Source organism: Saccopteryx bilineata, chromosome 2 (genome assembly GCF_036850765.1).
Source record: "Saccopteryx bilineata isolate mSacBil1 chromosome 2, mSacBil1_pri_phased_curated, whole genome shotgun sequence".
NCBI lineage: Eukaryota > Metazoa > Chordata > Mammalia > Chiroptera > Emballonuridae > Saccopteryx > Saccopteryx bilineata.
In genome coordinates, this window is record NC_089491.1 from 77,074,920 (window position 1) to 77,090,339 (window position 15,420).

General features: G+C 37.9%; 1 protein-coding gene across 4 annotated transcripts in view; it reads left to right on the forward strand.

Moving 5' to 3' along the window:
• Positions 1 to 15,420, forward strand: part of CCDC171 (coiled-coil domain containing 171) — a 388,145-nt gene that overhangs the window by 155,382 nt on the left and 217,343 nt on the right. For all 4 annotated transcript variants that reach the window (XM_066257293.1, XM_066257297.1, XM_066257296.1 and 1 more), the window contains 2 exons: positions 7,974 to 8,478; positions 9,558 to 9,674. In XM_066257293.1, the coding sequence (XP_066113390.1) occupies positions 7,974 to 8,478; positions 9,558 to 9,674 (622 nt within the window). The remainder of the gene's footprint in view (positions 1 to 7,973; positions 8,479 to 9,557; positions 9,675 to 15,420) is intronic.

The window sequence follows — 15,420 nt, forward strand, 5'->3', positions numbered from 1 at the left end:
TGATTAGTTAATGACTAAACATAATAATGTATGAAAAAGCAAATCAGTGCTACATTGTCAGCCATTAATAAATCATAGTTCCTTTATCTTTTATTTCTCTCAGACTTCTTTTTTTCTGAAATACTGAATTTTTAGTAAACTCTATTGCAAAATTACTACAGGTAAGAATATCAAAATGACTTTTACATATGTAGTTAATATTATTAAATACATCACATGTTATATACTAGATATATGGGCACTGTTTCATACTGTGGTACTAAGAGGTATAATACCTAATTTTTCCTCAAAAATGTCAAATTTAGTTGGGGAAGTATTAAACATGAAACATTAAATTATATCAGGTTTATGATAAGCCTGTTTGTAATTAATTGTTAAAAGATTGCTATAAATTTAGATGAGGAGGTGGTCGCAATTTTTTTTTTTTTTTTCCCCTGAAGCTGGAAACGGGGAGAGACAGACAGACTCCCGCATGCGCCCGACCGGGATCCACCGGGAACGCCCACCAGGGGGCGATGCTCTGCCCCTCTGGGGGGTCGCTCTGCCGCGACCAGAGCCACAATAGCGCCTGGGGCAGAGGCCAAGGAGCCATCCCCAGCGCCCGGGCCATCTTTGCTCCAATGGAGCCTCACTGCGGGAGGGGAAAAGAGAGACAGAGAGGAAGGGGTGGTGGAGAAGCAAATGGGTGCTTCTCCTATGTGCCCTGGCCGGAAATCGAACCCGGGTCCCCCGCACGCCAGGGCGACACTCTACCGCTGAGCCAACCGGCTAGGGCCTGGTCGCAGTTTTGAAGGCTTCTTAGATGGGACTGAGGCCAACCTGGGATCAGAAAACCCAGAAGAAAGGGAGACGTGAGACAGACCAGAATTTAGAGGTAATGCTTACTCTCCAGCTGTCTTGAGTAGTATCTTTTAACAATCAGCATGTCAAACATCTTGCCTGTAGTGACACATTTATTCTTAGTCTAATAATAAGGAGAACTCTGTTCTTTTGAGGCCTTGACTTTACAAAGAGCATTTTATAATTTGTTTTGCCTTAGAAACAAAAGAGTAAACACAGACATAACGTTTTGAGATATTGTACATATTTTTCGACAGCCTAAATTTACAAAGTGAAGATAGTGTTTTTAAGTAAAGTAAATAATCATTATTGGATTAGAACACACACACACACACACACAGATATATATATATATTTATCATTAGTTGATATATATCTATTAGATAATGGAATTGGTGTGTCTATAATGAACTTTTTGAGGAACTGCTAATTTGTTTTCAAAGTCAGGTGGCACCATTTTATATTCTCACAAGCAATGTATGAGTGTTCCAATTTCTCCACAAAATGTGCTTTATTTTTGGCCATGGCCAGTTGGTTCAGTGGTAGAGCGTTGGCCCAGCGTGTGGAAATCCCATGTTTGATTCCTGGCCAGGGCACCCAGGAGAAGCAAACATCCGCTTCTCCACCCTTACCCCTCCCTTTTCTCTCTATCCCTCTCTTCTCTTCCTGCAGCCAAAGCTTCATTGGAGCAAAGCTGGCCCGGGTGCTGAGGATGGCTCCATGGTCTCCACCTCAGGCGCTAGAATGGCTTTGGTTGCAATGGAGCAATGTCCCAGATGGGCAGAGTATTGCCACCGGTGGGTTTGCTGGGTGGATCCTGGTCTGGTGCATGTGGAAGTCTGTCTCTCTGTTTCCCTGCTTCTCACTTTAGAAAAAAAAAGTGCTTTATTTTTAACAGAGAAACTTTTACATCATAGAAAAAGCAGATGAATTTATGTTTATTTTAAAATATTACCATCATATAAAAAGACAAGATATGTAACATAAAAATAAGACATTTTAAATGAGGTCCTTTCAAGTCTTTGTGTCATTGAATGTCCAGTTTACAATTTGTATTTTTGCCAACATAAAGAATAAGAACTCAGCAAGCAAAAGTGATAAAAAAGAATTTTACTCCCTAGGGAAGTATCTAATTTCTGGCTCAAACCTCAAAGTTCATGGAGTGTTGTAAACCAGTACATCCTCCCCTAAAGCATGTACATTTTAGGAAGTGTGTGATTCATTAAGGAAAGAAGCTGTCCTTTCCCCTATTTTGGTTACACTTTGTATTTGTTAGAGAGTAAAGGAAAAAGGGAAATTATAAAGTATTTTTGATATGACTGAGATATGTATAAAGAATATCCATTCTATATTTCAGGTTCTTTTTTTTTAAATTTTGCAAGATAAGACTTTTTTTGGGGGGTGACTTGGAAATACTATTTTTGAAATTAAACCTACTAAGGAGGATTTCCGTACTAGGAATTCTTTTGTCCCATTTGAAGGCGATATTTCTTACGTTTGCTTTAAAACTATTGACCTTTAATCTCTTTAGGTAAAGAACATAGGATTTTTTTTTTTTTTGTATTTTTCTGAAGCTGGAAACGGGGATAGACAGTCAGACAGACTCCCGCATGCGCCCGACCAGGATCCATCCGGCATGCCCACCAGGGTGCGACGCTCTGCCCACCAGGGGGCGATGCTCTGCCCCTCCGGGGCGTAGGATTTTTTTTTAAAGAAAAATTTGCTGGTATTGCTGTTTCTAACCATACCATCAAACATGCTTTGTTTTTCAAAAATAATTCACAGTAAATAATGCAGTGCCTCTAAAAGTCCCTGTGGACTATCAGAATTAATTTAAAACAGAATTCTAACATGCTCATAAGTTCCAAATTATATTCAGATTCTATATCCTTTCAAATTATATTTTTATTCTTTTTACATTTGTAAGCTCTTTGTTCATTAGGTAAAACACTCTGATAAGCACCCAGGAACATTTTATGAAGGATTGTTTAATTTGTTCATAGTTATTAAATACCTATAGGGTATAGATCACTGTAGTAAATAATTCCTGGCCTCTAGCAACTAGCACTCTATTGTATTTGAGGATGAGTAGATATACATACAATATAAGTAAGTAGCAAGGTAGGAATTAAATGCTTGAGTAGTGTAATTAAGTTCAGAGATGGTCAAGGTCAGTGTGTAAATGAGAGTGATATGAAAAGGTATCATGGCATAGGCAGACCCTGAAACGGGCTCCGAAGATTGTTAGAATTTAAATAATGTTAGGGGAGTGAGAAGGAAAAGGACCTGGGGGTTCTAGAGAATGTGGTTAAATGGAGAAAAGTGGTGGTGAGGTTCATGTCTGGAAAATAAAGGAGCAGATTGATTTCTACTTTTTCAAGTTGAGGTTCATGGGAGAAGGTGATGCCTTACAGGAGAAGGCATGTGGGGATGTTGTGACTTAAGTGGAGAACCTGGGGTCATTGAAGATAAAAAGGTTAAGCAGTATGATTGGACTGACAGAATCTGACACAGCTTTGTAATGGGCATGAATGGCAAGGTGGTGATAGCTGCGACTAGGGTGGTAGCAGGGAAGGTGGATCAGGATATGGGTTGTGCTTGCTGATGGCTTTATTTGGAATTCAGAGGATAGGGTGAGAGAAGGAGGAATTAAGACTGATGATAAAGTTTTTGACTCAAATATTCAGTGGATATTGGTGCCATTTAGTGATAGAAAGAGGACTCGTGTAAACACTTTTAGGAGAAAAACCAACAGTCCTTGACTAAGCTACGTTAGCTTGACGTGGCTGTGAGTGGTTTAACTGGGGACCGCTGCTGGGCGGTCAGGTGTGTGGTTCTGGATTGCAGTGCAGATGCCAGGGATGCAGACATGTAACTGACAAGAAATGAGCAAAACTCTCATAATATTTGTCAATAAGAGCTTTAAAAGTTTTTAAATTTAATTTTATTATTTTTAAATCATTAATTCAAATACTCCACTTTGCTAATCCTCATTATCTAATTGATATTGGCCTGGTTGATTTTTTTAAATAACCATTGATACTTTGTATCTTGATTCTAATTATTTAAACCAAGAATGATTTAAGACAACCAATAGTTATTAAACGTTCTTTAGAGATTGTTTATTTTTATTTATAAATAGACTTCATATGTATTCTTCATATTATTTTTAGTAATTGTGACTTGCATCTTTTTCATAATAGAAATACGAGTTTCTTGAAATCATCCATAGTGGTAATAACTAATATTAATCAGCACTTTTTAATATATAATCACTAAAATGATCGAAATTTGGCAGCTATAAAATGACATACGGACCTTTAAAAACTACTTGATTACATTGCCAGTATTACAAGGTAACTAATGACAACTGCCTCTGTAAGTCAGGAATCCCAGATTTAGTTTTGAAAAATTTCAGCATGTTCCTGTGTTCTTCTATATATAGAGAGACGAGGGTATTTTTGGTACTACATTTTAGATTTTTATTTATTTCTATCTATGTTTTCATTAACCCTCTCATCCTCATCCTAGGACTACCTGTTGAAAATGCTTTTAGCGTTAACCTGGTGGTTTGGAGAAGTGGAAGAGCACAGTGGAGGAGTTTGTGATCTATAGTGCAATAAAAAAATTAATCTTTTCCATGATGGGCTTGTTGCACTTTTAACTGTCCTTCAGCAATCTATTTGATTTTGACTAAAGATGTTGAATATTATTTTGAAATATTTAAAATATTAGGAGCAAATATATCTTTTCATCGGTTTTTATTTAACAAAGTAATTTTGTTGAGAAAACACTTCTGTGAAAAACTTGGGAGATCTGTGAATATGAAAATAGGCAGCCACCTGGAACCTGATGAGGTTCAGTTTTATTTTCATTATGTAACTAAGTGTGTCTCTTTTACATTAGGTTTTCTATAATTTTCCTTTTTTCCTCTAACTGACCTGATGGAATTGATTTTGGAGAGAATATGGAATTAACCTTTATAATTTTCATTTGCTCCTCTCATTCTTTCCCCACTCCCTGTAATTCTGGAAGTTACCCTTGGCAGTCTTTATATTATATTTCTGATTCCCCATTCATTTAGTAAAGCATGGAGCCTGTTCCAGGCTTTTATGGCTTCTCATAGCTGTTCATATAAAGTTTAATTTCCTTAACTTAATCATCTGCTATCAACCTATTTCTTACATTTTCATCGTTCTCTTTTCTTTAGACATACTTCCTTGGAGTACATTATCCTGTTTTCTGGCTTTTACATTATTTCATGCTAGTCTTCCTACTTTCGCTAGTTAAAATTCAAGTGTCAGTTTTTCCTTTCCTTAAGGCAACTTTTAAGAGTGTCTCACATCAGCTTCCAGGCAGTTCACCTGGCTAGTACTTTTCAGAGTTTGTTGTGTTTTTCAACTGCTCCCAGTGGGACACTACTTCCTTTACAAGTGTCTTTGTAGTGAGCTCTGGGGCACACTCCTCATGACAGAACACTGCCACCACAGCTTGGCCATCAGTGGAGATGTGGTTAGGGTGAGCCACAATTCCTTTATTTCTGACAGATGGCTAAATCAGACTTTCAAGGAGAGTTAGAGTATATCAAGGGAATTATAGCATAGAGACATTTAAAACAGTATCTAAAATTTAATTTATTTTCCTGCCGAAGAGAAAGAATCAAAGAAGTTGAATCCTTCAGAGGGTGGCCTTTTGTTCTCAGGACTGTCCCTCTGAGTGGACTTGCACTCACTGTACCTTTGGGAACCTTTCCTCCAGCTTCTGGAGTTACTTTCCTCAGCAGGATATTTCTACAAGTTTGAATTATTTTGGCTACTGCCTGTCAACATTGTCTGTGGTAGGCTTTGACACCAAATATTGCAGAAAAGTTGAGTTTGTATGATTTTCTCCAACTCTTACCACTTTGAGGTCTTCCTGCCAATGTAAGCTTTAGAAATGCCTCTGACTCTTTTAGTTGTTCATGGGTGAGACTTGAATCAGACGCACACTCACTGTAAACAATCAGCGTTAAATTTAGACAGAGGCCCTGGCTGGTTGGCTCAGCAGGAGAGCATTGGCCCGGCATGTGGAGGTCCTGGGTTTGATTCCTGGTCAGGGCATGCAGGAGAAGTGGCCATCTGCTTCTTCACCCCCCCTCGCCCCTTCTCTCTCCTCTCTATCTTTCTCTTCTCCTCCTGTAGCCATGGCTCTAATGGTTTGAGCAAGTTGGCATTGAGTGCTGAGGATGGCTCCATGGCCTCACCTTGGGCACTGAAATATCAATAGCTTGGTTGCCAAACAATGGAGCAGCAGCTCCAGATGGGCAGAGCATCACCCTGTAGGGGGCTTGCTGGGGGATACCGGTTGGAGTGCATGTGGGAATCTGTCTCTCTGACTGCCTCCTGCCTCTCACTTAATAAAAAAAAAAAAGGAATTTAGACAGGGTGCAGTCTGAACCAGTAATACAAAGAGAAATATTTTTTTAATCCCAACATATAGTGAAGATAACACATCACTTTGTCTCTCTCTCTCTCTCTCTCTCTCTCTCTCTCACACACACACACACACACACACACACACGGAGCACATGATTTTTCTCTCTCTGATTGAGCCCTTATTCAAGTTGAACCCCCTTGACTTTCTTTTAAAAAGGAACAGGTCCATGGCCAAGTCATGGCAGATGACCTCGCTAAGTAAAGATACAAATGGAGCTGTTAAAACACCACTGATTGTAAGGATTAGATTAAATATTATAGAGTAGCTGTGGCTGGCCTCCTTAGTGGAGGCCTTTTAAAAGATATTCTTCACTCCTACTTGTCTTTTACCATAACCTTCCAAAGCCTGTTAACATCATTTTGTGTAACTTCCTTTTGTGTACCTCTGGCAATCTGGCATAGCTCTATCATTGCATCATACCATGATAATTGGTTTACTTGGCTGTTTTACTAGCACATAGAATGTAGTGAGTAATCAATATATGTTTATTGAATGATAACTGAATCTGTAAAGGAAATTGGGATCTGTTATGTTCTAAAATTAATTCTGCTTCAACAATTCCTTAATAATTAGGCATAAGATTTTGTAGAGAGCTAGTTTATTTTTTAGTGATTAAAATGTATCTGCAGTTAAAATTTCTTGGTGTTTCAAATTAAGTTTTAGGATGTAAGTACTTTTTTATTATTATTATTTTTTTTTACAGAGACAGAGAGAGTCAGAGAGAGGAATAGATAGGGACAGACAGACAGGAACAGAGAGAAACGAGAAGCATCAATTATCAGTTTTTCATTGCAGCCAACACCTTAGTTGTTCATTGATTGCTTTCTCATGTGTGCCTTGACCGTGGGGCTACAGCAGACTGAGTAACCCTTTGCTCAAGCCAGCGACCTTGGGTCCAAGCTGGTGAGCTTTTGCTCAAACCAGATGAGCCCGCGCTCAAGCTGGCGACCTTGGGGTCTCAAACCTGGGTCCTCCGCATCCCAATCTGATGCTCCATCCACTGCGCCACCGCCTGGTCAGGCGGATGTAAGTACTTTGATTAGGGAAAAAAAATCAAATGGCTAGTGAGACCCAGCTTATGGTTAGTATTTCCTCCCACCACTGGAGCTGTACTTTGTATATAGCCTTCTGTCTTGGGAAGGTAAGACAGAAACTGAGACTCAGTCCCTTCTTATCTAGTAAATGGCAGACAGTCAGATACTATTTGTTGTATCGTTGACTTAACCCTTTGCTTATTTTGGCAAAAGCAAAGTCTTTTTATATATAGGAAAACCTCTATTGGTGGTGTAATTTCTGTTTAAAAGCAAGAAACAAAAGTTAGTGAGGGATAGAAGAGGAAATATGAGAAATGAAAGAGGAGAGATTTTCTTTTTCTAAATATGTGTAATTATTCATAAGTGTACAGGAAATTTGTGTGAAGTCCTTTTAAATTTATGTGTTCTACTTTATATAAAGCTTCTATGCAAGAGGATTTAAAAATCAATGTGCACATTCAGAACTAAGCTGTTTGGCCCATTGTTGCTTTATCATAATACATATTTGTTGGCTATTTTAGAACATGGATCTTTTGAAGAAATAGTTGTCAGCAAAGGTTTTACTTTCTATAAAGAAGAATTAATACAGCACCTGTTTGTTTCATATTATGGCTTCTCTTATAGAAATTTCAAGAAATTGCAGAAAAAAATATGGAAAAATTGAACTGTATTGAGAAATCACATGGACAGATGGTTTTGGAAAATTCACGCATCAAAAATGTGTTATCACAGACTCAAAAGGAGCAAACATCCTTGCTGGCAGCCTGTGCATTGATGGCGGGTGCCTTATATCCTCTCTACAGCCGATCATGTGCCTTATCTACACAGAGAGATTTTCTCCAGGAGCAAGTCAACACCTTTGAATTGTTCAAATTGGAAGTTAGAACTGTAGCCCAGGCTTTGTCAACTATGGAGGAAAAGAAGCAAGAGGAAGCCAAGATGAAGAAAAAAACATTCAAAGGATTGATACATGTATTCCGGAAAGGTGTGATTGCAATTTTGGCAGCAAATAGACTCAAGATTTTGGGCCAATCCTGTGCCTCTCTTTTTACCTGGATGGAAAGTTTCAAAGAAGGCATAGGCATTTTAGTGTGTATGGGAGAGCCCAAAGACAAGCATAAATTTCCAAGTAAGATAATTTGTGCTTTTTAAAATCTAAGTTGAATGTAAGTGGCACACAGTATGAAATGTTTCACCATTATGCAAAAATATAAATAATTTAATATGTCATGTAACACAGTTCCATATATATTTTAAAAAGTATATATTTATGTATAAACTAGGTTTTGATTTTTTGTTATAAACACTAATTTATAAAGAAAGTAGCAATAATTTCAACTTTGGTTAGCTTTATTAGATTTGAATGCTCTTTTCACAGTAAAGTGAAGAGTTTATACAGCGGTTTTTCAGTTAGGTCACTCCAAAGACTGCTCTGTTTATAACTAATAGGCAGCATAATTTGTTTTCACTTTTTATGAATCAATATAAAATGAGCAGAATTAAAAATCTATTTAAGACCTCAATGAAAATGAGACAAATTAAAATTTTCCAGATAATATTTTTTGAATATTTGACTATTCTGAGGAACAATGATTTCAACTTTAATTTTTGAAAAGCAAGCTATTAAGTAATATAATTATAACCAAAGAAGGTTTCCTTCTCTTTTTTTGATGTCAGTTAACAGTCATGTATAAATAAATAAAGTCAATCAAATCTAACATTTTTTATAGACTTCTGCACTCAGCAAAGTTCTGTCTACAAGTTTTGATATCTTTTTAGATAGCTAAACATTGCTGTGAAATTTTTTTTCTTCTTTTCCAAGTGAGATGAGAGGAGATAGAGAAACAGACTCCTGCATACGCACCTACTGGGATCCAGCTGGCAACCTCTGTCTGGGGCCAATGCTCTGCCCATCTGGGGCCATGCTTGTGAGCCATCCTCAGCGCACAGGGCCGATGTGCTCAAACCAACCAAGCCATAGGAGAGAAAGAGAGAGAGAGAGAGAGAGAGAGAAGGGGAGGGAAGGGTAGAGAAGCAGATGGTTGCTTATCCTGTGTGCCCTGACTGGGAATAGAACTCAGGACATCCCCATGCTGGGCTGAGGCTCTAGAACTGAGCAAACCAGCCAGGGCCTGCTATGAATTTTTAACCTGGATTTTAATAAATTTTTGTTAACAATTCATAATAGATTTTTTCCTATTTTTGCAGAACGTCAAAAGGAACAGCTACGTTGTTTGCAAGCACTTAGTTGGCTCACCAGTTCTGACCTTCTTGCTGCAATAAACTCTTCTATGGCTGAGTTACAGGAAATCATTAGTAAGACAGGTATGATTCTCTCTTTTATGTTCTCTCAAAATACATTTAAAAGCAAATGTTCCAAAATGCTTTATGCAACAAGTTCTAATAAACATTCCAAGAAGAAAATATATTTGTTCTTAACTTTCTTTTATTCAGGTAAGGAAGATTATATCTATATTTAGTGTAAATTTTGATGGGTAATTTTATCGTTATTTATGGGAAAAATAAACGATATATTTTGGTGATTGTAGCCACCTTATTTTTTTTCCCTTTTGTGATCTGATTTTCCTATGGAAAGCTCATTATTAGCTTTTTAAAATTAGTAATGTTCTTTCAAATGTTTTAGTTTTTCTTTATTTCTCTTTCTGGTGGTAAGTTTTAGAAGTTTGAAAATTCAGAACTGAACCAGTAGAACATTTTTCTTTCTCATTTGATAATGTGTTTTTATTTTTTCCTTTTCTTTTTTTTTTTTTATTCAGTGAGAGGCAGGGAGCCAGAGAGACAGACTTCTGCATGTGCCCCTACTGGGAACCACCTGGCAAGCCTCCTATAGGGCAATGCGCTGCCTATCTGGGGCCATTGCTCTGTTACTCAGCAACCAAGCTATTTTAGCACCTGAGGCAAGGTCATGGAGCCATCCTCAGCTTCCAAGGCCACCTTACTCCAATTGAGCCATGGCTGCAGGAGGGGAAGAGAGAGATAGAGAGAAATAGAGAGAGATAAAGAGAGAGAAGGGAGAAGAGGAGGGATGGAGAAGCAGATGTTTGCTTCTCCTGTGTGTCCTGACTGGTAATCTAACCTGGGACCTCCACATGCAAGGCCGATGCTCTACAGCTGAGCCAGTCAACCAGGGCCTATTTTTTTCTAATTAATTTTAAATGTAGTTAATTTGACTAATCTGTTTCTTTCCACCATGTGTGGAACCACCTGTAATTTGTAATTTCCAAAGGTCTAAAATTCAATTTTTTTTTAATGACAAAGATTGCATGATATGTTTGTGTGAAAAATTTATTGAAAACTTATTTCTTTATGCTATAAGAATGACATATGGTCACCTATTGGTAAAGTTATGTCATTGTAATAATTACTGTCATTTTAGACATGTTAATAGTGCAAATAGTATAATGAACTTGTTACTACTTGCTTGCTAATTAAATATTGTAAGCATTAATGAAATAATAATTTGGGATGTAACTTAATTTTTTAGACAATTCTGATATGTAAATCCAGATCATTTATTGTAATTTCAAATATCAAAACCTAAGCCTTGGCTTTGTAGGAGGAAACATAATTCAGAGATTATTATTTTTGGATGGTGGTCATTGATGTTGGTAAGCAACTTGCATATTTAACGTATTGGTAAAACCTTAACATACTGGGTTGTGAATCTTAAATAAAAGTCTAAATAAATATATTTTAATAATGTGGGTATTATAACTTCAAATCAAAACTGTAACATTCTTGAAAGAACTTAAAAGTTTTTGAATTTATTTTAATAAACAGGTGATTTTTGTTAGTCATATTCTTTGTAGGCATGTGGACAATTAAAAATAGATTGTTTTTTTTAAATTTTAATCTTGTTTTTGTATTATTTTATATTTTTAGTATATTTAACACATTTTTCCGTGTTACTGTGCTGTGTATATACTTTAGGAGATAAAAAAAAACAACTGTGTGACAATTTGGCCCTCTAGAAAATATGCACAGTGGTTATAGAACAAGAATGTCAGTTCATGAATAATGTTAGGCAAAATGTAAAGAAGGATTGGATGGGGCAGTACAGGCTTTAAATGTTAAGATTCATAGAAAGTGCAATGCTGTGTTGGCATATGAGCATTGGGAAGGCTTTAGGGCTGAAGTAGTAATTTAACCGAGCCTACAATGGTAGTGAGTGAGAAGGGAGAGTTGGCCTTCAGAAGAAGGGCATAGCTTAAGCAGAGATGCAGAAGTGGGAATAAGCTTTGAATGGGAAGAAGGGGCATTAAAGAGATGAGAATGGAAATTCATGCCTAGAAGACTTGGCTTATTGATAGTGATTAGTAAAATCTTTTTTCTAATAACTGTCTTGGGAAATTGTGGGAGAGAAGTTGGATCATTGGAATGGGATCAGGTTGTAGAGATTTTATAGAAGTAGGTAGTGACCCTCATCCTGAGGACATGTTCTAAAAGTAGCCCCTTGCAACATTTTTTAGTTAAAATATTGACTCAGTGGTTATTGAGATGACAATAAAAACATGTGGAGGTAAGGCCTACAAGTAGAAGATGTACCAAGAGTGGTGTTTAAGTGCCTGCCAGTCTCCAGGAACAGAGCTGTCTTTGGTGTTAGAACCTGGTGTGCCTCTGTTAGCTTGAGGAGATAGCAAGTTCAGGTAAACTCATTTTTAGGGAATCTTTAAATATTTGCTGGCTAATGAACACTACTTAGGGAAGAGAAAGTAATTGCTGCCTACGGAGGGAGAGTAATTGATGTATCACAGTTCTGAAGAGTAATTGGAAGAGATATGGTCTAGACAGGTAGATAATTGAGTATTATTGGACTAGTACAGAATGATCAGTGTGGACCTTCTGTAGAGATGACTTAACTATCGGATTATTATTTTAAAACATGATGAGAGGTTAATAATATTCTCTTTCTCAGGCTATGTTTTCATTTTTAAGTGTTTTCTGGTAGTAGAAATTTCAGAGAAAGTATGGGAAAATATTTTTTCATTATATTATATTATTAGAATATAAGAGAGGTTATCAATGGAGAATACTGAGGGTAGTCAACGTAAAGCTTATATAGTCATGATGAGTGTATAATTTAGGTGTATGAATAACCTAAATAGTTAAGCATTATTGTATAGTAGAAAAAGCATTAGCTTTGAACCAGGCTGATTTGATTTTATACCCCACTCTGCTAGTTACTAGTGATATGAAATTGGCCAAGTTACTTAACTTTATTGGGTTTCACATTCTTTTTTTTTTTTTTTGTATTTTTCTGAAGCTGGAAACGGGGAGAGACAATCAGACAGACTCCCGCATGCGCCCGACCGGGATCCACCAGGCACGCCCACCAGGGGGCGATGCTCTGCCCACCAGGGGGCGTCACTCTGTTGCGACCAGAGCCACTCCAGCGCCTGGGGCAGAGGCCAAGGAGCCATCCCCAGCGCCCGGGCCATCTTTGCTCCAATGGAGCCTCGCTGCAGGAGGGGAAGAGAGAGACAGAGAGGAAGGAGAGGGGGAGGGGTGGAGAAGCAGATGGACGCTTCTCCTGTGTGCCCTGGGACTTCTGCACGCCAGGCCGACGCTCTACCACTGAGCCAACCGGCCAGGGTCTGGTTTCACATTCTTTACCTATAAATATAGATAGTATCATCTTCCTGGTTGTTATGAGGAATTAATGAGATAATATTTGTTAAAATTGTGTACAGTCCCTGGAATAGAGTGGGTGCTAAAAATTATTGTTCCATACTACCCATCTCCCCTTGAAAGTAGTGTATAACATTAATAATAGGCACACACATCTACCTGGACACATTTTTAGACTACTAGTTATTAATTTTCTATTCTGAAATTGCTAAAGTGCTCTACAATGGAGGCATCATAATGTAGGATTAACCAGGGATTCTCCCTGACTTTGGCTTCTGGTTCTGGTACTGGCTTTGTGACATGGCAAGTTATTTCCACTCTCTGTGCTCCAGCTTCTTTATCAAACAGGGATAGAAGTACTACTTATCTCATAGTTATTTAGAGAATTAGATGACTTACTTTGTAAAGTGCTTAAAGTGGTTTTTGTTTACTAGTTTGCTTACATTTTCTTTTTTGTTTTCTTCCCATTGATTGAGAGAGAAAGGAAGAAAGGGAGAGAGAAATAGAGAGATAGAAGTATCAACTCGTTCCACTTAGTTCCATTTAGTTGTGGTCTCATTGAGTATCAAACCAGTGACCTTGATGTGCTGGGATGACGCTCCATCCACTGAGCCACCTGGCCTGGGCCTGCTTATATTTTTAGTTAAAATATTGATTACTATTAATATCTATTGCATTAACTGAATAATAACATTCAATAAAACGGTGAGTAGATAAAGTAAAAATACATTATCTTAAAATTTCAAGACAATTTACATATTTCATACAGCTCTAACTTTTTAAAACATAGTTTTGTTATAAATTAGTATATAAGATCAAGGAGAAATTAATTCCTCTGAATATAGCAAAGTTGTTATATTTGGGGGCACTACAGGTTTGCTTCCTTTGTAACTAATAGAAGATCCCACTTAACATAGCTTAATCATACTGAGATTTTTCCTCTTGTGTAACACAAAGTCTGGAGGTAGCTAGAAGTCCACTGTCTGCTCTGCCACCCCTAGTGCCTTCTTGTTTAATCCTCCTAGTTTTAACCTGTCTACTCTACTTTTAGGCATCAGGGATTTGCTTGGCAGGAAGGAGAAGGGAAGGGCATAATGTGAAGGCATTCACACGTTGTTGGTGGGAATGAAAAATGATACAGCTGCTTTGGAAAAAAGTCTGGCAATTCCTCAAAAGGTTAACCAGAGTTACCATACGAGCCAGCAATTCTAGTCTAGATCCAAGAGAAATGAAACCATATATCCACACAAAACTTCCACATGAATGTTCATTGCAGCAGTAGGCATAGTATCCAAAAAGTGGAGATAAACCCAAATGTCCATCAACTAATGAACGGATAAATATCCAAATGATGAAATATTATTGGGCCATAGAAAGGAATGAAGTACTGATACATGCTACACATATAAAAACATTATGCCAAGTGAAAGAACCTAGTCACAGAAGATCACCTGTAATAAAATTCCACTTATAAGCTTACCTCATTTTATTATGCTTCACTTTATTGTGCTTTGCATTTATTGTGTGAATCTTTACAAATTGAAGGTTTGTGGCAATCCTGCATTGAGCAAGTTCACTGGCACCATTTTTCCAACAGCATTTGCTCACTTTGCATCTCTGTCACATTTTGATAATTCTTTATTGTTATATTTGTTATGGTGATTTGTGAATCAGTGATTTTTTTGTGTGTGTGTGTGTCACAGAGATAGAAAGAGAGAGACAGAGAGAGGGACAGATAGGGACACAGGCAGGAAGGGAGAGAGATGAGAAGTATCAGTTCTTTGTTGCGGCTCCTTAGTCTCTTTAGTTGTTTATTGATTGCTTTTTTCATATGTGCCTTGATTGGAGGGCTACAGCAGAGTGAGTGACCCCATGCTCAAGCCAGCAACCTTGGGCTCAAGCCAGTGATCTTGGGCTTCAAGCCAGTGACCTTGGGCTCAAGCCAGCGACCATGAGGTCCTGTCTATGATCCCGTGCTCAAGCCAGTGACCCTGCACTCAAGCTGGTAAGCCCCTGCTCAACATGGATGAGCCCACGCTCAAGCCAGCGACCTCAGGCTTTCAAACCTGGGTCCTCCGCGTTCCAGCCTGACGCTCTATTTGCTGTGCCACTGCCTGGTCAGACGTGATCAGTGGTTTTTGATGTTACCATTGTAATTGTTTTGAGGCTCCACAAGTTGCATCTATGTAAGATGGTGAAATTAAACAATAAATGTGTGGTTCTGACCACTGTATTGACCTCCCTCCTTCTCTTTGAGCCTCCTTACCCCTTGAGTTACAACAATATTGAAATTCAGCCAATTAATAACCCTACAGTGGCCTCTAAGTATTCAAGTGGAAGGGAGAGTGCCTCTCACCTTAAATGAAAAGCTAGAAATGATCAAGATTAGTAAGGAAGGGATGTCAAAAGTCAAGATAGGTTG